General features: G+C 33.2%; 1 protein-coding gene across 8 annotated transcripts in view; it reads right to left on the bottom strand.

Annotated features, from left to right (window-relative positions):
- Cngl (Cyclic nucleotide-gated ion channel-like) overlaps positions 1 to 23,483 on the bottom strand; it is an 88,443-nt gene that overhangs the window by 10,308 nt on the left and 54,652 nt on the right. For 5 of the 8 annotated variants that reach the window (XM_070635829.1, XM_070635830.1, XM_070635836.1 and 2 more), the window contains 11 exons: positions 11,030 to 11,168; positions 10,661 to 10,861; positions 9,905 to 10,012; positions 9,659 to 9,799; positions 8,774 to 8,926; positions 8,026 to 8,156; positions 6,668 to 6,751; positions 1,782 to 2,097; positions 800 to 1,038; positions 423 to 728; positions 91 to 316 (listed from right to left, as the gene is read on the bottom strand). In XM_070635829.1, the coding sequence (XP_070491930.1) occupies positions 91 to 316; positions 423 to 728; positions 800 to 1,038; positions 1,782 to 2,097; positions 6,668 to 6,751; positions 8,026 to 8,156; positions 8,774 to 8,926; positions 9,659 to 9,799; positions 9,905 to 10,012; positions 10,661 to 10,861; positions 11,030 to 11,168 (2,044 nt within the window). The remainder of the gene's footprint in view (positions 1 to 90; positions 317 to 422; positions 729 to 799; positions 1,039 to 1,781; positions 2,098 to 6,667; positions 6,752 to 8,025; positions 8,157 to 8,773; positions 8,927 to 9,658; positions 9,800 to 9,904; positions 10,013 to 10,660; positions 10,862 to 11,029; positions 11,169 to 23,483) is intronic. The other 3 variants (XM_070635831.1, XM_070635835.1, XM_070635833.1) reach the window with 2 other exon arrangements.

Below are 23,483 nucleotides of genomic sequence, written 5' to 3'. Positions count from 1 at the left end.
AAGAACCAAAAATCATAATGGATAAACAATTAAGAAGTAATAAAATAAAAACTCATAAAACAGCACATTAAAGAAGGCATCGAATCTGACTTGTTTTTCCTTTAAAAGACGTAATCGCTGCAACAAAGGTAGACCAGCACCAATTGGACTAGAAATTTTTTCCTCCTTTTTGTCATCTTTTGGACATTCTTCATCATCAGCATTTAAGTCATCAGACTTTACCCTTTGCATTCGTCGCAAAACTCCCTTCGATGATTTTTGACCCTGTAATGGTTGCAGTTCTATCGATTCATCACTTTTACGATGCGCATTTCCTCTATTCATGCAAATGATGCAGAAAAAAGAAAGAAATGAAATAAAAGGATTTGTTACTTTGTTGTCGCTTCCTTGGATTATGCTTACTTTTTTTTATGCTTACTCACCTAGATTTTTTTAAAACATTTTTTAATCCTTTTACGTCGTTCTTAACTTTATCTAGGATACGCTTTGAAGCACTATTGTCACTACTGTCGCCTTGACCTTGCTGTAATGCATGAGCCTCTGCCAATGCCGCGTCTCTTTTAGCCGCATGCTTCTTATTTATACATCTTACTTCCATTAAACGCTTACGACCGAGTGTTTGTAGAATTTCTTGGGCTTCAGGATAATCCTTCATAGCTGCTAATACGTCTTCACGTGACAATGAAAATAATTCGGAATATCCAACAGATCTTACGTCGGCAGTACGTCTAAATACAAACATTAATTAATTTCAATTATGTATGAATAACTTCTCATATGACAATTTAATTAATCTTACTTATTTAATCCATCAAGATTTAGTATGCCAATTTCACCGAAAAAATCACCTGCCTTCATTGTCGTTAAAACTCTACCCGTTTCACTCAGCACTTCTAATATGCCATCGGCAATTATAAACATTTCCCTAGCTACTTCGCCTTTTCGACAAATTGAATCGCCTGGTGTGAAGATGTACGCCTTCATTTTTAGCACGAGATCATGAAGGAATTCAGGTTGACATTCTTGAAAAATTGTAACCTTTATGTGATGTTCCATAAAAGAAAAGAAAGGAGGAAAATAAAGAGAGAAAAAATAAAAATTATGCACGAGTAATGTTGAATGGAAATTCGAGTACGGCGCATTTTTTGTGGCTGGTTGATTAAATTGTTCGTGTCATTCCATAAATGAATTTCATGAATTAAGTTAACGTTGAATTTATATTCAAAAGAAATTAGCTAACGTTCCATTTATATTCAAATTTTAACGAACTTTTGGAATTTAAATTTTATACTAGCAATTTATTTTATGCATAGTTGCAAACCCCGTGTTTACATGAATTTTTCTAACCAATTTTGAGCGCGAAATTTCACTAAAATTTCTGTAAGCTATTAAAAAAGGAATTAATCAATTTAACTAACTATTTGTTCAATTACAGATATAACTTTACGCAATGAAAAAACAGCGCCAGTCAGATCATTACAAGAAGCACTTTTTTTTTTTGAGTTTATAAGGTACAAACTGGATCTTGAAGAGAATTCAGACAAACTAAGTAAGTTAGTTAATCATTGTTATTCTTGTATCTTAAAGTAGATAGACAGTCAAAATAACCAACAGCAACATCCATCCCTAAATAATCGGCTAATTTAAGGAGGAGAATGAAATGTGAATACAACAAATTCCAACAAATACAAAGATCAATGTGTAATGACTCGTATAACAATAACAGCACATTTCATCCTCCAGCCACTCACACGCTTGTCTCGTTTTATCCAACAACTTACCTTCTTCAATACACTGAGATTGACATGAAGCGCCAATTCTGTCTTCAATTTATCGGGTAGAAGACCCAAGGCTGTATTTATATCACCTCCGCCTTGTATACGTCCACGTGACCAACTATAGTCATACCATCGTAATACTCTACGCTTCATTCCACCTGGCACTTTATGATGTCTCATATATGTTTTTGCACCATCTAATAGACGTTCGAATTCTAATCGATTTGCGTTACGATTTGTTATCACATTTCCGACTTGGCCCACAATTGTGGCAAAAATGAATACACCGATGAGGTAACTCACAATAGTAAAGATATACCTGCAAATATACAGTCACAGAGATACAGAAACAAAAGAAAAATTAATTTATGATTTATGCTTTTATTGTTTATTCGCATGAAAAATTAAGTTTTGTTCATTTCCTATTGTTTATGCTTAGCTCAGATTCATTCAATGCTAAATTGTATATTTGCATCATTCATGACTATGGCAATCGAAAATTTTCTTTGTAAATAATTTGTAGTCCCTCGGATTATTCAAAGTGCATTAAATATGCAAGAAGCTTAAGAGCTTTCATGAAGCTTTCACTTCACTTCATACACTTGTCTGTTATTTTGTTAACAATTTTATTCGATATTTATTGGTTTTGAAGATGTTTTATGATTGATTAAATTTTGTTATTCTACTCGCAATAATCCAGACTTTATACCTATTTTGGCTTATGTTTACTTAAATTTGATTGAGCTTTTTTTCAATGAGTACCTTCTTACCGATAAAAGATAAGAGTTTAAGAGTCGATGAAAATTATTTGGATTGGATGTGAAGTTTGAAGTAAATCTCTTAATAGAAAATATTTGTATAGATTTTGATTTTACAACTTTCTGAATTTTATACTTTTTATTGAGTTTGAGGGAATTGAAGCCACAAGTGGTTCAAATGTTACTAACTAGAAGGAAATAGATTGAGCTAGTTCTTTGGCATTTATGATAAGTTCACTTTAAGTATACTTGGGCGTTTTTTGGAGGTGTAGGATGTAAGCAGGAACAGCTAAAACCATTAGAGACCATTGAGATGAATTAAGAAAGGTTGTATTCTTAATACAGGAAGGCTGAATTCAATTGTGCATGAATTATGGAAAGAGCCATATTGAGATTCTTCATAAAATCTTGATCGGCAGTCTAATTCTAATTCTCCTTCCTTAACCTTTGTTGAGGTGCTGTGTGCAGCGGCACACTAGTTAGCATGAATCGTATGCCTCGTGAGGTTTCGGCCAAGCTTTAATAACAAGGTAAGTCACGAAAAATTAAAGTTTGCTAACCACTGCTCTATAGAAAGACAAGAAGTCTGCAGATTCACAAAATTTAGTCAAAATAAATTTATCGTTCGGAAAATGCATAGCAATAAATCCATTTATACATTTTGCCATTATAATATCCTAAAAATAATCATGAACTCAATATCAATATCAAGGAAATCCAAATGGAAATCTTATAAATTCGACTCCTGAATAAATCATCCATTTAGAGACGTCCATAAATATTTTCTCACGTAATGAGTTCCCAAAATTAAATTGTATCGCATGAAATGATAGCAAAATTTTTGGTATAATCTCATTGTCATAGCATGAAATGAATAACAAACAACTTTTTTAACATTGGTTCCGAGCCAAATGTTACATAAACCAGGTAACATGATATAAAAAAATGTTATTACAATTTTCATATTCCCTAGAAATTGAATTTGTGTTTTAAACTTTTCATCCAGTTTAGCTATTAAATGTATACTTCAAATAAGCTTTTCTGTGAAATGCAATTAGGGATATTATACTGTTAGGAGAACGTTCGTAAATCACGTAGCACTTAAAGAGATATTTTTAGATCCATTAATTCTCACCGTAACGGTTTATGACAAAATCATGAACCAAAATTTGGACTTCCCCGAGCGATACAAATGAAGAAGGCTCCACCACAGAACTTTAAGGGCTCCACTAAATCTCTATTCTTAACATAAGGACAACAAAAGGAAGTCGCATCCGTTTGACATCCATATAAAATTCTTTAGCTATTCTGATCATCAGAGTTGTGAAACGGCCTGATTTTATCGGTCGGCCAAAAACGGCGAGCGATCTGCGATAGCTATTCAAATGGCATTACGATCCAGACATCGGCCTGACACTCTGCTAGATCCAGAACGTTTTTGCGGCTAATGATTGTTTAACGAGTGAGGATGCACCAGACCACTACACTCAGTGACGTCCATCTGGCTGCCAAAAACAGACGGCTCAAATATGATGTTTATAAAAGTGGCTTTGGTTTGCTTAAAAGCTCCACGGCGAAGCCTTCTTTATTTGTTTTGCTCGGGTCCGTAACAAAATTCTAATCCCTTCCCCTCCCCTCAGGCATTCCGTAATTTCAGATCGTTCCCTTATTTGCAGCACAAAATAATAATATCTCAATTTTAATTAAACAATTTCAATTTCTAATGAATATAATTTCTGTCTGTTGATATAAAAATGTGGTGAGGAATAGAATAGGAAAGTGACGAGAAGTGAAAATTTTTCTATAGCTTTGTTGATGCTGCAAAAAGTTTTCCCTTCTCCTCAAATTTTTAAGCAATCAAAGTTTTCGAATATATTTTATATCGCTATTGCATATTTTAGGTCTACATTGACGGCAATAATTCTTTTTTGTTGTATTTTGAATGCCAGACGTTGAAGTGCTTTGAAAATGGTTTATTGAAAATTTCCATAAAATGTCCACAACTTTTTTGAAGTTAGAAAATTTGATTTCTATTTAGAATAGCCATTGAATTGATTGTTGACAGTTTACAGCACGCAGAACAGCAAGTCAAATACCAACTTTTTTTTGCGTAATCAAGTTAATTTTAAATTTAATGCTCTTGATTTATGCATGGCTTGTAATATTCATCAAAAAGTTTTCACGTACATGAAATTTCAAGCGTTGTACTTTAACACTGAAAAATCATGCAGCCATAACCCTTGAGGGATTAAAAACAAATGAACAGAAAAATAATATCGAATTGTTATGAAAATGAACAGGACTATGGAATGAGATAACAAGGCAGTGCAGTGGTGGATAGTCTGTGCTTTGAAGTATGCTCAATTATGAGAATTCCAGAACTAGTGACAATTAAAGTTTTTATGTCTCCATCTTGTTGATCACTAGAGTAAGAGTTAACAATTTAGAAAACGGAAGTTGATGGCACATTAGTGTGGCACTGGACACAGGTTACCTACCAATGATTTAGACCAATACCATTCTGAAGATTTACAAGTATCGGATATCACATACGACCAATACAAAACTGATAAAAACAGTCTCATAGTGGTCTAATCTTAAGAAATCAAGAAAGAATCCATGACGGACACATTTACATCCGTTTAAAATTTGTGTCGCTCGAGCATGCTCATTTCAACGAAAAACAAAGGACACAAATGTAGCAAATTGCGCCGTGCAACATATATTAGAAGGATTAGTTCATACGTAATCCAAATGAAATCTGAATTCTGTGTGGCTTCGAAAAGACTATCAAATGAAGTCATGTGTCGCTTTGGGTGAATATCATACGGAATCCATCTTAATCTCTGACCTGCACTAACCATGGCTTAGAGCTCACTATTCATGAAACTACTTTGTTAAAATAGGCAAGTATCTCAGAGTTTAACAGACTACGATTAGTCGAACCTTTGTGTAGTTATTATATTGACATATTATGACAAGCTCCACAAAAGTCAAGTTGTTAACTAGCCATACGGTTCACTAACCTCAACCTATTCTCCTAAGAAGTGTTGCTTTTAGTATTCCATTTATGATTTTTACCTGGAATTTCATGTAAAAATTTTAACAATCATTTATCATCACATTTCAACAATGGCATTCGGGAATAACTCAAAATTCATACTACTCTATCGCACACTCTCACCTTTGATACCAAACAAAGTAAATGAGAGTGTAAATAAAATTTTAAAATTCATAATTCAACACCCAAATTAAATTTTTGCAACATGTTGGTTGCTCTAAAAAAAAACTCGAAATATTGAAGGCTGTCGGAACAAAAATACAATTCGAAAACTTTGATTATAGTCGACGACGATGAATAAAATATCGTGGTACGCAAATATGCAAGCAATTTGTTGTGCACACATGATCAAGTTAATAATAACAAAAAAAGTTTCATTTGTACCATGCTGAGGCAAAAAAAAGTAAGAATACATTTTCCAAACGTGAATGGCATGAAGGTGTCAAGAAACTCTGGTATATCCTTATGTTGTTTACATAAGAACATCCATAAATTCGCATAAAATTTTATGTCAAGTAATTTATTTATTTACTGCGCATTTTTCTTTACTAAAAGAATTTTTGAGTTTGATTTATAATATGCTGTTTTATGGAGATAGCTAGACATAAGAATACACAAATATTCGCATACACATGAAAACGAGAATTATGAATAGACATAGACCTTTATCAACGTATGTCAAGACATGATGCTCTCACTAGATTATTAAAGTCGAGTTATGTAAACAAGACAAAAAATGAGCATTGGAAGTGAAGGAAATGACAACATAAAAAAAATGCCATGAATACCGGATTATCGACGGGCAGCCTCCAAATATTTCTTATAGATCGATATAATAAAAGAAACACCCCTTCATCCTCATCCATCCCATGACCCATTTGTCACCTAATTTTTCCTTTTCTTTGCCTTTTTTTTTCCTTAATGCTGTATATTCATAAAATGTGTCATTTTATTGACACAAAAAATTATTTCTTTCAGCATCGATATAAAATATATTCGAAAGTATATAGTCAGCGATTTTACGCTTAGTGCTTAGCTACTTAAAATCACATAACAAAAAATATTCCTACCCGTAATTCGAGTTGAATTGTAGAATACGTGATTTGAGACCACGTCTTGGGATTGAAATTGGGCCGTCCGCCGAATCGGAAGGTCTACATCGAAGGTTATTTTTCATAAGCATACGGTTATTGGTGGTGTGGTTGTGGTATGGTGGAAAGAAAAGGAAACGTTTTGCTTTGCATTTTTTTTTTCTATTCTTGTGGAAATAATATGTAAACTTATCGTAGATAATATGTAAGTATAGGCATATATAGACAGATAGGGAAAGCCTCATGTGAATATATGGATTGTACATAATTTATTTAAATATAAATTCATTCAAATATATGCAAGACTTGATTCTATTAAAATATTATTTATAAATTCGATGCGGGTTTATATCCCTTTTTCAAACAGACATGGATATAACCATAAAGGAACAAAAAAAATTAAAAGACCAATGAAATGTGAGATAATCGAAAAATATAAAACCTTATATTTATAAATAAATTATATTACAAAATATCTAATAGCCCTTCCTTCCCATAAACAATGCATAGTTCAAAATCAATATAATGTTCATAATATGAAATTCCTACACAAATATCTTGAAAGCCAGTGTGTGCTGACATGAAAATTATTAGAAAGTTGAACTCCAGTTGAGATCTTAAAATAGATCCTATCCAAGCAGGATCATTAATACGTTTTAAACTAACTCAAAAATGACCGTTAAAAAATCATTCAAAAATGCTCAAACTTCAAAAATCCAAATCTTTGTTTACATTCTGAACTTTTCCAAAATTTGGCCTTTCTGGGTATAACTGCTTGTTATATTATCGATCTTTTTTTAAAATGCAGATCAATGATATGTGTTTAACATGTTATGAGCTTTTAAAATATCCAGAAAGGATTTAAATTTTGAATTTTCTAAAATTTCAATATCAGAATATTTTAAAATCAAAAAATCCATTTCATCAGTTAATGTCAGATTCAACGTATTTTTATCCACTAGAGTAATGTCACTCTAATAGACATGCATAATTCATAAATCAGTCCATCTCTAGTGGCAATATGAATATAACCTTGAAATCATAAATTTTCCTATTTTCAAATTTCTAGACTCAATTTTTTGTTAGAAATTTAAATTACTTTAATGGACATTGACACATCCGATTCAATTTAGTCACACACTGACCTCAATAAGGTTAGTCCATTCAAAAAAGTCTTTCATAATATTCATATCAGAATATAGAAGGTATACATAATATCATATTTGGCAACATAAAAGGATCGAAATTAAATTTTGATCTATGAATAAAATTACAATAATGTCTTTATATTCATCATCATGAAAATTATGTAGGAATTAATATTCCTTTATACTCACTCAGCATTTGTTTCCGGTGTTGGAAGATCACCAATTGTTGTGAGAGTCAACGTTGACCAATATAAGCTGCCTAAATATTTTCTAGTTAATGTAGCATAATCACCTGGACGGAAAGGATAAACCCAGTCTCCCTAGAGATAATAAGATATAGACACAATGATTTATGGAACCGGATTTAATTTATGATGAAACTTCAACTGAATTATTTTATGTTTGCTATGGTAATAATCGTTTTACTGATTAACAATCCCAATCTTCATCTAAACCAGTGCTGGACAACCTGTGTACCGCGGCACATTAGTGTGACGTCAAAAATATTTCGAAATGCTTTGAACCGTAAACAGTGTGTGCTTTCGGTTGAGGCTCATCACTAAGGTGTACCACGGCACACAGGTTGACCAACACTGGATTCTAAGTAAATTTATGACAATGTACAACAAAGCATTCAATAATTCAGTTTAAATGCTAATGTTCAGTACGAGCATCGTTTAACATCAATGTTTGCATTAAAAGCTACATATATCAGATACGATATTGGTCACCTCGAGGCTTAAACCATTTCACTTTAATAATCTAATACCGACCTATCAATTTTATAGCTAGAAAAAAGTATTTTCTGTTCTTCATATTCTAATAGCATTCATTAATGTTATCTACACGACCAACTTTTTCTCTCATCAACACAAAAAAAAAAGTTGTTCAAACATGTACTGTTGAATTGATTGTGTAGAAAAAAAGGAGGAATTACCTGAAAGCCTTCTGCTTCCGATAGGAGATAATAAAAGCATCCAAACCAATGTGCGAGGATGAGCAAAATATGTATCAAATTTACCACTCGCCACAAATTGGGCCACACAGTTCTACTTTCAACAATATAATAATATTTAACAACTCTATAAACCTGCAATGGAAAATAATATACATGTTAGAGATATTGCCAAATTATGCGGTATGATTGTTGTCTGTTCCAATGCATCTAATAAGTTTCATCAATAAAATTACTCTTAATATTGTAAATTTATTCATGTTTGTTCGTGTCAAACTTCAATAGAGCAGATAGTCGCTCACTAATGAAGTCAAAGGGATGTAATAAAGGAGACGGTAGAGTCCATAATATTCAAAATTGGAAGAAGGTTTCGAAGGAGAGAGTCGACTTTAGACATTTGCTATGAGCGGCAGTAAGCTTAGTGAACTCTAACCAAAGTCAATACCCGACATAACACAGTGACAAGCTTCTTTTTTTAGGGGTCACGGGAACACAGTATTTGCTTTAGCACTCAAGCCCATTGTATCTAGTGAAAGTTGATTGTGATATCAAGTGATTCGCGGTATTAAGTGGCTCGCGATACATGACACATACATTTCTGAACTATTGATCATAGCTTGAGTCAACGAGTAAACAACATGTCGGGAATGCCATCAAATTAAGGAAATTTTACACCGTAACGTAAATTAATATTATTTCTCATTGTGCTTTTCCTCCCTTGGATAGACGTCCTTCTCGAAATCCACAAAGAGGTTAGAGTTCAGAGTTCAATTGCTGCTACTTTATGTCAATCGAGCTAAGGATGTTACTTATACGCTATGGAACTTGACAACCAATCCCTCCATAGTAATTAGATCCGTGACTTACCTTTAGAAAACGAGGAAATCGTAACAATGGATTTGGTCCGAAACGAAATTGCAAAATATCTAACGGTATCAATGACATTAAATCAAATAAAAACTTTTTTGAGCGTAAATAATGAGATGCCAATTTTTTGCTATCATAAACCTGAGAAATGAACAAAAAGAAAGTTTTGGGAAGGTTAGTAATGGATAAGTTAATAAATAAGCCAAAAAATGATCAATCATAGTTATACATAGCTGCCATACGCACCATTAACCCTTGCTCTAAATAACCCGTTCTCAGTTGCACCACAACATCCACTACAAATACAACATCAGTCAAGCTGTCACAGGCTATCCAAAACCTTGACGCATTTTCCTGTATTTTTTGTAAATATATTAAAGAGGAAGAGTGAGGATGTAAATAATAGGACATTTATTGCCATATAAATTTCATGATGCGGTGTCAAAAAGGTGTATGAATGTTTATGTCAATATGGTTCAATGAATTTACAGCTTAATTAAAGATGTGGTTATTTACATGAATATTTGTCGATTCAGCAAATTGAACAAAAAAATCAATGCCAAAATTCGACAAGCTGTAAAGTTGATTTAATATGATATTTACAATATGTGGCCTATAATGAACAATAGATTCCCAAATCCATCACGGCCAATTCTCATCGAATTTGAACCTTCATAAAACATTCAAATTATTGCGATATCTATTCCATAAAGGACATACGTTGCATACATATAGTCCAATATTGAATCTAATCTATTACATATCCAACAATATAAATTTCATGAAACCCTATTGAGGTGAATTTCTAATGAAATTCCAACACACACGCTCAAGTGGTAAATGTATAATGTAGCACATGATAGGTCAAAATGGAGAAATCTCATTGTGTCTGCCTATACATTGTAATAAAAATGTATCCAACAAATTGATTGTGATTGCTTCGATCGAAGGCAATTCTCACAATTTACTTAATATAAACTTTTGTGTACACTACTCTCTTACCTGCAGTTCAGGAAAGCTTTGTCGAACAATCAATGTCCATAAATTGTATAAGACACATAATGTAAGCACCATCAGCCAATAAAAGTAAAAATTTTCATCCGGATTTACCACACTCCGTGGTGGCTGTTTCATGAATCGTTTTCGTCGTCGAGTGTGTTTATCGATATCAGGTCCTTCGGAGCCAGTGTCTTCAACTGTTTCCTAAATGTCATTGTTATGTTCATGAACAGTCAGTGTTGAAATTGAGATAAGAATTAGATGAAATAATTGAGTAAAGAGTGATTATTTTAAATATATGAAGCTACAGCATTGCCAATATGGCAAATTGAATCTGTGTTGAAGGATATGAATGAGAAAAAGAAGACCTACTTGAGTTTCCGGTATTTGTCTCGTTGAGAAACGTTTCAAAAAGGAATCTTCACGTTTGAGTGGCGGTTTTTTTGGTGCTATGGCTGATGAAATTTGAACAGTCGTTCGCAATTTCATCCATCTTTGATTCGACTTTGTTCTGTAATTGAGATGTGTGTAAATAAGCAAAAAAGACACACATGAGATGAAATAGAAGAAGAAGAAAAAGGGAAAAAGTTACTCTTTTGCCAGAATAAAAAAGGATACTAAATTGTGCTTATATTAATATACTTGTATAGATATTATATCAATGGAAGTATACAGAAAGTTGAAAATATCTATTTATATTCTTCAAATATACTTTATGATGAAGAAAAAAAAGAGATCAGTGAAGAACTTGAGATGAAAGTCTGTGATGAATTTTAATATACAATTTATGGTATTTTCGTTTACATATGAAACAAGATAAACGATGACTCAATATCTCATGAAGGAATTCCTTTTGAAAATTTTCGAATCGTTATAAATGTACATAATGAGAATAAATCCATTTGGTGGATTGAAAATCCACAATATTTAAATGAAATCAATAAAAAAAAATCTTTAAAATTTATTCATCGCATAAATTTACAACAAAGCTTTGTTGAGGTATTCTCGCTGATCTTTAAATCACAAAGAGTTCAATTCCATTGATGGTGTCTTAGATTGAGTGGAATGTAGCGACGAAACCGTTCTTGTTGGAATCTTGTTGATCTGACGTTACGAAGAAAAGTATAAGTAACGGTCAAAAAAAATTTGAAAACGTATTTTCTTTTGAATTCTGAAAGCCACACTCTGAATAATCTGAGGATCCCGAATGGGATTTGAACTTACGTCCTACCATTTCCGGTTACACGCTCCTACCACTGAGCTATTTGGGAGTTACTTAACTATATGGCAAAATACCGTATATAAATTATTCATCTTCTGTATCCCTTTAACTGCCACAAACCCAATGATATACTGTTTAAACATCACTGTTGGAGGTGGAAGACACCTATATGCATGCTACACAAAGGCGTCTTCCATTTAGTAATAAGAAAATAACTTTTGCGGAGGTTTAATAGTTCCATGAATCGTAACATTTGTTGCTAAGCTTCCACTTCTTTAAATTCATGTGATTGTGAATATTTCCTTTGGATGTCAGATCCAGGGAGGTCATGGATTACAAATGATCAGAACGACAGTTTGACATTTCCTAAATATAGACTTCAGGAGCACGACTAGAAACTTTAAAAGATGGGACCTATAAACATCTCTCTGACTGTGTATCTTCCTCTGAAAGGTCATACTGCAATTGCCACTCCATTCACGAATTATTCAATTTTCCAGATGCATTGATTGACGTCATTTAAAAATAACTCCAATGTTCACAATTGCACTTTCCCCTTTAAATCTGTCTTATTCAATCGATTTTCAATTGCATTTATATCGTCAATTCCAACGAGACACAATTATTTAAAGATTGTCTATTGACGCGTCTGCAACATACAATCAATTGACCTCACAATTATGTACTTGAAAGTTCATGTAGCTTTCTTGAAATTTAATATTTCATTTACAGGATAAAATTACATAAGCTGCTTTGGGAATATGTCTATTCTATTCTATGGCTTTCTATGGATATCCTCAGCAGTTGATACTTGCTGAAAAAATTAACAAAAAAATTTCAATATTTTATTTATAAATCAATGATCCAAGATGGATTAATAAGCGGAATCTGGGTTACATACTTAATTAATCTCAATAATATTAATTTCCTCAATGTGCTTAATTCAATTAGGATATAAAATATCTCATTGCATATTCAATATTACCCTTAACAGATTTATTCCCCAAGCAATTATTTCATTTCACTGATCATTGAATCCCCAAAAAAATTGTATTCAGTCTTGGGTATATATAAGCTTTCAGTATCTCGAATCCAATATGTAGCTTCCTATTCAAGAAATTCCCGAATGAGTACGTATGATTACATTGTAAATGGATCTATTAATATTTTATCTCCATATTTTTTTTATAATTTGATTTCGTGTGCGCATGTAAATTGAGTTCTAAGTATGTTTCAAACGCTTTTTTGATTCGAAAAATTTTCAATTTCAGAAATTTCTTCATGACATTTGTAGAATTGACAAAGGGGAAAAATATGCTAACTGATGCTAAATGTTGAGAAGATGAAATTCCTAACAAGTTAATTTTGAAAAAATTCTTTTTGCAAAAAGCGAATCAGGAGCGTATACATAATTTTAAGGGGTAATCATCAACCTGAGCGACACATATAAAATAGGCTCCTCCATGAAGCTTTCAAAGCTTTGATATTCTTCTATTAGCAACACCGAATGGTAGCCGCATCTTTTTGGTAGTAAGGGCTCTCGAGATCAAGAGCAAGACTTCGAAGAATTACCATGAATTCACAATCGTGATCTCGGTTCCAATCGTGATTTCGGTCTTGGTCTTGGTCTTGGTCGTCGTGGTCTTGTTTTGGTCTTGACCTTGGTCTTGGTCTTTGTCTTGGTGTTGGTCTTGATCTTAGTCTTAGAGTCTTGGTCTTGTTCTTGGTTGACATCGGTCTTGATCTCGATCTCGAAAATTCGTCAAATCGAGACTTTGGGAAACCCTATTTGGCAACCTAAGAATGCCACACGGAGACGGTTTCTATTTGGTGTAATAAAAGAGCTTTTCAGAAAGCTCTTTTTCATCTTCTTTAATTTTTGTCACTCAGAAAATGGAAGCACCGTGTACAGATCCTAACCTAAAATTATTCAAAATGGTAAATTCTTTTAGAATTGTTAAAGCTTCAAGAACAGTGTCATCCAAACTATTTTGCTCAACGGCACACCTAGATGGTAAGCCACAATAGTATGCCGCGATACACAGTTTGCACAAATTTGTTCTAGAACAATCACGATATTATCAGAGGAGACATGATTTGCTCCCTAGCATCACTACTCACTACGCTCCTGGATGTAAATATTTCCTATGTAAATTGTTGTACCTTAACCAAAATATCATGAAACTCAGTAAGGCAGAAAATATTTTTGTAATAATATTCCTAAAATAAATAATATTAAAGTCTACTACAATCAGTTACCGAAAATGTCTAGAAATTTTGTTAAATAAACTTAATTTCACGAAGATATTCTGCCATTTTACAGGCAGATAACAGATGAAATTTTGCATCAATTTATGTATCTATAAATCAAAGATATCTTCATCCCCCAATAGACAATTTAACATTTATCAAAGTGAAGATTTTGAGCATGATTCCCCCTTGTACAATTTAATTATCTATTAAAGAGAGAGTCTGAGAGTGAGCAAAAATGAAAAGATGGAATAGATAAAGAAGACACTCAAGGCACTTTCGATTCTTTTTCTTTTTCATTTCATACTCTCGTGTTTTAAATTCATCAAACAGCATCATGTTCAAATATCAATAAATTTAATTAAGATATTCTTTGCATAACGCTTGCTAAAAATATACCCGATCAATATGTGCCACATGGAAATGTTTCCATCATGGCGACGAGGCGGCAGGATATTTAGAATCATGTGGAAGTCACTTAGAAAAAGCAACCAAATTTGTCAATTGACTTCTACTTGATTTTAAGTATGGTTGCCTTCGCTAAGTGGCTGCCACTTGTTTCTAAGCATACTACTGACTTGATGCCCTGCTAGCAACATTTCAGTATGTGCCGATCGGGATTCATGAATACGTGTCGAAAGATTATTATTGATTCCCAATTCACAGACTTTCATCTCAAATTCCATACAAGACTTCATATCAAACATCTACATTCAAAGTTAGGTTATAGAATGTATTAGTAAAGTTAAGTAAAGTACAAACATCGATAGAGAAAAATAAAGAATGGGAAAAAATTACTTTCTTGCATTTCCAATACAAAAGTTGCATTTATTCCTTACGGATTTATTTTAGATCTCGAGCAAATAGTATTTTAAGTACAGATATAGTCAAATGAAAATAGAAATGAAGTAGATAGTAGATTGATATATGCATATAAAGTAACAACACTTATTTTAAGCTGCTTTTTATGGCACGAGTTTAAAGCTGAAGTTTGTAGTCGACTTAAAAACTTCGCTTCTAGCTGAAAAGCTATTAAGTAAGTACTTGATCAAGAGTAATGGTTTCAAACTAATTCAAGCTACTTTATCTGGCTGCTTTATGGCTGTTGGCATCAAAAAATCATGCAAAATTCAAAATAGTTTCTTAAGCTTCAAAAAATCATCAAATTTCAGATGATCCATCATTTTCATTATAGCTATCTATATTTATCTATTAGTCATTAGTTCCTTCTTGCAGAAAAACAAAGCTTTTCTCAAATTTCTAATGAATTTTCATTGCCGGTTATTAAAATATACAAAAATAGCTTTTAATTAATTAGGAAATTTAAAATATTTGCGATATCAGATTCATGGCTTAATGGTGAAATAAGAGAGAATTTTGGATATGAAGATTTTAGTTTGTTATGCTATAGATTTTGTCAAGCTTCTTTATTTGTAGCGTTATAGCAGGGAGATCAATTTTCATGATCCGTGCTTCCTATTTTGGTGATTGTTTAGGAAGAAAAAAGTTCTTTGTTAAATTGATCAGAAATCCGGTCCCAATCCGACCTGACTTTGGCCAATTGGTTGGCTGATTTGGTCCAAAGTCATGGCGACTTGATACCGGATTTTAGATCGATTATCCGACATGTGCTTTTCAAAAAAGTCTTTTGGATTCAATGTTCTTCGTCTGAAATCTCAACGATGAGTTTGAGCACCAAAAAGATCTTTAACCTTGACTAACTAAAGGAAATAACCTCAAAATATATTTTTTAGAGCAATTAAAACTGTGATTATAATCTGGTAATAATCTAGCTCAACCTTTATTATTTCTGCTTGAAATCCTTTCCCTCTAGATTCTCCACAAGATTTTTCCAAGCATTAAAAATCTGAGACCAAAAGATTTAAAAAATAATAAAAGCAGTTTCAGCTCGACTCTATCGAACGTCAGAGTTAACAGGATTTTAGGTAATCGTACTCTTAAATTTCAGTTCAAAAATCCGTATCCCCATTGGAGTCTAATCAACTCAGGCAATTATCAGTTTTTGATTGATAAATAACTGCGAATGAATTCAAAGAATTTGCGTTTAACGGTTTTTTAAATTTCAAACTTTAAACAATCGATAAAAGTTCATATTTTTGAAAATCAAAATTTGAACTTGGAAACCACGTGTTTTTACTTATGAAATGAAAAATCATTAATTAAAGTGTTTAGAGATAGTTTGCTGCTTCTAAAGCTATCGACACCGGAATCACTCAATGAAAATACCTAGTGCTTCAAACTATTGTAGAATTCTCTACGTTATGTGGTTGTTGAGATCTCAAATCTCACCCAACCATCCAGATAGCCAGCCAGCCACAAATGAACTGTATTATTAAGCGGTAAAAAATTCATGAGAAATTCCAAATTGTAACAAGCAGATGTTTTAATTGAATCTGCATTTCTGTAAATAAACACTTGAAAACAAGACAGAAATGGAAATGAAATAAAAAGCTCAAAGCTATGAAAGTTTTCAACTTATCTTGCTTCTTTCCGGAGAATATACTTGTAGTATTTCATTTTTAATTATTTCTGCTTCTACTTTAGTCTTAATTTTCGGATTCTTTGGAAACCTTGTTAAATAATTTAAGCGTATTAGCGAAACAAAGAACTTAAAATATTTGAAAAAGAAACAAGAAGCGAGTACGTTGTAATTACAGCATATACAAAAGACTTAAAAGGAAGTGATAAAGCAACGTCGTGCTTTTCATTTAATATGTGTTGCAATCAAAATAATTAAGTAGAATAAGAAGGTATGTCAAGAGGTGAGAGCAGGTTGTAGTGTAAAATAATAATTAATGTTAAAATGAGATTCGTACGACATCGCCCAACAAACAGTTTCCTTCCTCCGCAAGCACAAAGCACTCACCACAAACTTTTATTGTTAACTTTATGGTGGCACTTAAATAAAGCAGTTCAGTGTGCGAAATAAAGCGATGATATTAGTGTTCTTAATGAGGATGAACAAAACTTTTTCGTATCCAACTGACACCGTTTTATAGTCTTTGCGTTTTATTGTTTGTAATAGCATGAATTTGAAATGAAGGAAGACGATGGCACTAATCATAGACATAGTTAATTAAGATTATTGACAGGCTCTTGTGTTTTAAGGAATTGATGATCGAAGTGTGACTTTTAGTGACTTATGTCTTTGATACGTAATGAATTTTTTATGAAGGCATCCCGAAGTTAACTAAAGACACCGCTAAATTTCCATATTAACAGTTAAATGCGAAGTTGCCCTCTTGGCACATTGGCTGATTTCGGCCAATTTTTAAAGCGAAAATACATTGTGGTACATAGAGTATAGATTGAGAAGAACTGATCTAAACAGAACAGAATTGTCCACGACTGCACAAAATGATGAATTGCTTCTGAACTTGAGAGTGTTCAATGCCTCCCGAATATTACAAGTGGGTTAATCGATCCAAAATCTGGTACGTGGCCGCCATGACTGGTATGGTGCTGGATTTGAACTTATCGGTTTAAAACTAATCCGACAGTCAGAGTCACACCAGTCTAGAGTCACACTCTTGATCGATTAACTAGCATGTGCTGTTCGGGTCTCAAGTGAGAAACATAATCTTAAACAAGATTGGAACTACCTCCCTTAAACAAAAAATTGAAACAATTTTCCAACAAAAACTCCTTTTTGGTTAATTTGTTCCTTAAGTGAATCCACAAAGAATTAACAGTAAAACAATATGCGAGTAGCAACATCACTTCATTGAACAAAGGAGCGGAAATGGAAGATGAAGGAAAAGATGGAAATGAATTGTCTATCTCCAAAACGTGACTGTATTATTTTATTGAAGGTTGAAGGCAGGAAAACTTTTGAATTTAATTAAAAATAGATAAAAATAAAAAGAGAAAAAGTAACGGAAGTACACTTTATATTGTTTGCAGTGGTATTTCTTTTATTCTTACTTTACCTTCTTTTTATGCTGGAAGTAACCAAATTTAATTATGTGTGTATTGGTGTGTATGAGAAAAAAAAATAATTAATTAAGATTCTTCGAAAGTCATTCAATCTTCGTCTTCTACATCTCATCTTTAATGAAGTGATAAAACTTGCTATTGGGATAACAATACCGACAATCTTTCCATCTCTCTCAGTTCATTCATCCCATCTTTATTCTCAAGTTATAATCGAATTTCCTTGACAATTTTTTCTTCCCCTTGATTCATTAAAAAGATAAGAAGTCATGACATATTGACGCATAGAGCGCATTTAGTGTAACTTTATAGACATTGAACTATTTAATACAGTGGTGGCCAACCTTTTATATTTCATGATACACCTTGGTTGTCCAAGTCTCGACCGGTATACAGTTCATGGTATTTCATTTAAAAAATTGGCATTTAGACACTAATGTGCCACGGTACACAGGTTGCCCATAATGACCGATTGAAAGCATGCTAGACATTTTAATAATCGTCGAAAATCGATATTTAGCTATTGGCATTTAAACAACATTCAATTGTCTTTTGGGGATGTTCATTAAAATGTTCGATCGCTAATGTCACGACATATTAATGATTCAAGACCATCAATAGATGTCATTAAAAAATGACCATAAGTGATGTCACGTCCCGAGTGACTAAAATGAAAAAGGCTTTGCCAAAGAGCTTGCAAGGATGTAGCGGATCCTCTTTTATTATATCGATATCTATATGACAGCTTCTATGACACACGAAGGAAGGCAGCTATAATTTGGTGTTAATAAGAGAGCATTAGAGGAGCCTTAAAAGCTACTTGGTGAAGTCAAACCGCTCATTTGTGTCGCTTTATCAGCTTCATTTGTGTGGTTTGGGGTAAAAGACCCTTCGTGGTGCCATGTGACAGTCATTTACAAACGCATTCGACAGTAATGACATAGCGCAATGCGCAGCGTGTTATAGGAGTGAAATTCAAAATTATTAAAAGAAATTCAGACAAAAGTATATTAAGAAGTAAATTATATATCCAGCCAAATTGACCGCAACCGAAAGGCTCTTCCTTAAAGAACATTCACCCTCTTTCAGATTTTTTTACTTCTTTTCATTTCTCGAAGCTATATATACACTTTATTATTATAAATTTCCTTCATTTTCCTTTCTTTTCATCACTCTATGTATCTCAATTGCCGTCTTTAATGGTGAACCATGGAAGAGCTTTGAATGTTATCGTTTACTATACAGGGAATGTCATTTTTATTTAAGCCATAGAGTAATAATGGACAATGTTTGACAACAGTTATTATGATATACACAATGCGATACTTAATGTAGTTTTATTTCCATTACTTTATCTCTACAACTCTCGTTTGGTTATGGCGTTAACAGAATTCACTTATATCTTCTTTTTCCTCATTTTTTTCATTGTCGACAATAAATTTTCCGTACTTTCTCCTCTTCCTTTATTCTGTACAATTGTTTTAATACAAATCATTGGTGGAAGCGCAAAAAGTATGGCACGGAAAGAAAGAAGGGAAGTAATGTTATGATTTACCCCAGATTCAACCCCTAAAGACTTGAGAATGTGAGCCAAGGCAAAATTATTATTTTTGATGAAGCATAAAGAAGCTCGACAAATGATCGAGATGAAGGATTCTAATGAAATTTTCTGTATTTTATTAATGATTTCCTTTATACTTTGAATAATGCACAAGTTTCATCTTCACTTTGATGAGCAGACAGCTATAACTATTATATTCTATTAAATTGTGCATTGAAATTGATGCTACTCATTAAAATTTGTTAAATTACACCTTTGTTCATGAAAGGTATAGCTTAAATTGGAGTTATCATAGTAATCAGATGTGCATATGTAAAACTTTTAAGCTGTATCAAATGACCGTAGAATATCCACCTTACTATATGAACTATTTTGTAATTGTGGAATGGCTTATTACCCTAAAGCCAGAGTCTGTGTTTATATTTGACCGTGAATCCATAAATGACGATAAACTTGAAACAATGCCAGAAACTATAACAAATGATGTGATATGTATGCAGCACAGCACCTGTTTATAATGTATCTGAGCAACTATACAATTTGTCTTATAGCTTTATCTTTAGTCTATATTTTCCTATAAGCCAGGGTATAAGCAGTAAACGGAAGCTTTTCGTGCCAAGTCACGATCTTTGTTGCATGTGTTGCATGTGCTGAGAGCACTTTCACGTCTTGCCATAAACACAGTGATGTGGAAATATTTTCTTCTGAGAACAACTTACTCTCGTCTCACTCGGGGTTGAACCTTTAGGCAGCACTTGAAATATAGTCTACCGAAACATTTAAGTCAACTTGTATCAACACGAAGTCGATTGAAGAGCCGTGTCGACTTGACCTCGGAATCTGTTTTAAGGATAGTTACCTGAACGACTTTAAAAATGGGTCGAAATTAGCCTTCATGGTGGCAACAGGGCAACTTCGCATCTTGCCGAAAATACGGCAATTAAGCGGTGTCACAGCGGATATATTTTGCTGCTCGGATTATGGAAAGCCACAATTTTTTCATCTAAATCAGTGGTGGCCAACCTTTTGTTTTTCGCGGCACAATTTGGCAGTAAGCCTCGAACGGAAAGCGCACACGTCATACGGTTCATGGCATTTTTAAAAAATGTTGGCCGCATACAAGTGTGCCGCGGCACACAGGTTGCCCATCACTGATTTAAATCATTTTTAGACCCAATTTTACCACCATGCTTACTGGGGTTTTATTCATGTTACCCATTATTATTTCTGTTAGGCAAAATGTAAATACCCTTTTAACTTTAAGAATCCTTAGAAACAATTTTAATATTTTTAGAATTATTATACATGCTAAATTATTCAAAGGTATACTTAAACATTTGAAATAACAAACTCCAATTCTTTCATGAATTTCATTAAAATTCAATTTCGTATTCAAATTTAAAAAGTATTCTTAATTCTTCTGAGAAATACTTTCCTGTAAGTGCTTTCTTGGAATTTTACGACGCACCGCACTTTATCTTCTATAAATAAGAAGAAGTGAAGGAAGTTGAGGGATGTTTCATGAACTACAGTTGATTTATTGTCGTGAATTATATGGATGTACGCAATTTGTATATTGAACAAATCGATTGAGTTTATGAGATGCACAATGTATTCTCTAGAGGATTACTCCATCGCTGTATTAACGGTAAGACGTAAAGTTGTCCTGATGACTGATTTTGACCCATTTTTTTTTTGGCAAAAAGTGCGGTTCGTCGCATTTACGAGCGAAAGAAATGAAGAAGCTTTTAAGGCTCAACTTGACCTCTTTTGTTAACAGAGACTTAGTATAGTCCTTAAAGGTCTGTGGAAGATCCCTCTTCATTAATGCCGCTTGGGATTGTACCTTTGGACTTGCTCCTATTATTTAAGACAATGGGCAACCTTTGTGACGCTGCACACTATTGCTTCGCCATTTTTTTTTGAAAATTCCATAAATCGTATGTCTTATATGGTTTTGACGAGACTCATCACTAAAAATAACGCGAAAAATAGAAGGTTCAGCACTGCTTTAAGCCACTTTAAGATTTTACTGTAATGACAAATAAAGCATTCTAATTTAAAGCTCAGCTTTTATTGTTCAAAAAAATGCCTCCAAGGTAATATGAGACATAAAAGGCTTCCTCATGGATTACTTAATTATCGAAACAAAAAAAATCTACAAAGGAATTTTTCTCATTAGTCGTGAAATCTCTCAGCAACCCCTTTTAAATCTGCAATAAATGCCATTTTTTTCCTTTAAATAGCACAGGTACTGTTTGCGTAACATTGTTTATGTGTGTCACTGCATGAGTTTGGCTTGAATAAAAAAATTAAATACAATATCACGTTGTTACGAGTACTCCAACATTTTTCACTACATATTATTTTTTGTTGACTTTTTTTAAGGCTGTGTATCAGGGGTGTATCCAAAAATTTAGAGATTTTGGTTATTTTCAGAATGTGGCTCAAAAACGACCGTTAATTTTTTTTAAAGAATTTTTTTCGTTGTTAAAATTCAAATTTTTTTTGACCGTTACTTTGAAATAAGTTCGAAATTTTCGACAATCTAATATCGAAAAACTTGAATTTGAGACGACCAGAGTGTTCTGGTTACTTTCTTCACGAAAACCCCTATTAAATTGAAGAATTCTTCCAAAATGTTGATATGGGTCTGACCCCCAAACTTCCTCTCCCCCTGAATGCCTCCCTACTGTCTACATAGCATTTGCCTATCTGGCAATGAAAATGTTATCATCATATTCAAGCGCGACAATTTAAGCGCGTAATTAAATTACTGTGGTTTTTTATATATCTGCGTATTTTTCAAAGTTGAACAATACCAAATGTTATATATTGTGTGCTGTGTGAGAGAATTTCATTGACACAAACACCTTCTGACTCTTGTCACGATAAGGAATGTTAGGGAAGCTTTAAGCCGATGAGAATGAAATAATGTTGTATAAATTGTTTATTCATGTTATAAAGAGAATGTAAAGGAACAGAAAGGAAAACAACAGAAATAAAATATTGCTTTTTCTAGCAATCAATAGATTCTCACGAAATTGTTTTCTCCAATTTATGTATACATTGAGTACATGTACATCCATACGTCACAATAGCACCACATTTTTTTACGAGACTAGCTTGAGCTTATTTACTCTCGTTATAGTAAGTTAATTTAATTTTATCTGAGTTTTCACTTAGCAACTATCAGATCAATGATAAGTCATGAAATGTTAATGGCTGGTCTGGATGAAAAATGATGATTTAGTAAAAGAAAAGTTGTTGATGAAAATAAGCTTCATGTGACAGCTTCTTGATTTATAAGACGTGATGCCAATCAAAATATGTCTTTTGAACCCAAAGTTTGAGTTCTTGACTTATTTTTGGAAGTACTCTCGTGTGGCATTTCTTGTGTCTGTTGTCACTCTAGGATACTATTTTGGAAACAACATGACAACCCTGAGGCACTATAAGGCTGTCAGAATATTGGGCTTCAATGTCGTTTATATGATTTATTAGGATATGACCTATAACAAGGAGGAAGCTAAGGAAAGGTAGTTTGAAACCTCGAATGTCCTCTTCTTATTGGACAAAATGCTTCATTTATTTTAAGAGAAAATCCTAAACCTTCCTGCACCTATCTCTCTCGATATCGAGACCAGAATCGGGAAATCTCAGGAAAGTCCCGTCCCAGTCCCATCTCGAATCCCGAAAATCTTCCGGGGCGGAATTTCGGGAAAGCATACTGCCACCCGCCCTGCAAAATTATCTTGCTTCTCCTCTTGCGCTAAGTTGTCAGCCCCTCTGACCCACGCTGATCCATTTGAGTAATAGAAGTCTTTAATTCAAACTTA

This window comes from Chironomus tepperi, unplaced genomic scaffold (assembly GCF_022539635.2).
Source record: "Chironomus tepperi strain 1889 unplaced genomic scaffold, CSIRO-AGI_Ctep_v1 contig_100, whole genome shotgun sequence".
In the NCBI taxonomy this organism is placed as follows: Eukaryota; Metazoa; Arthropoda; class Insecta; order Diptera; family Chironomidae; genus Chironomus; species Chironomus tepperi.
Note: the sequence above shows the minus strand (reverse complement) of the source record. Positions and strands in the feature narration are given on the sequence as shown.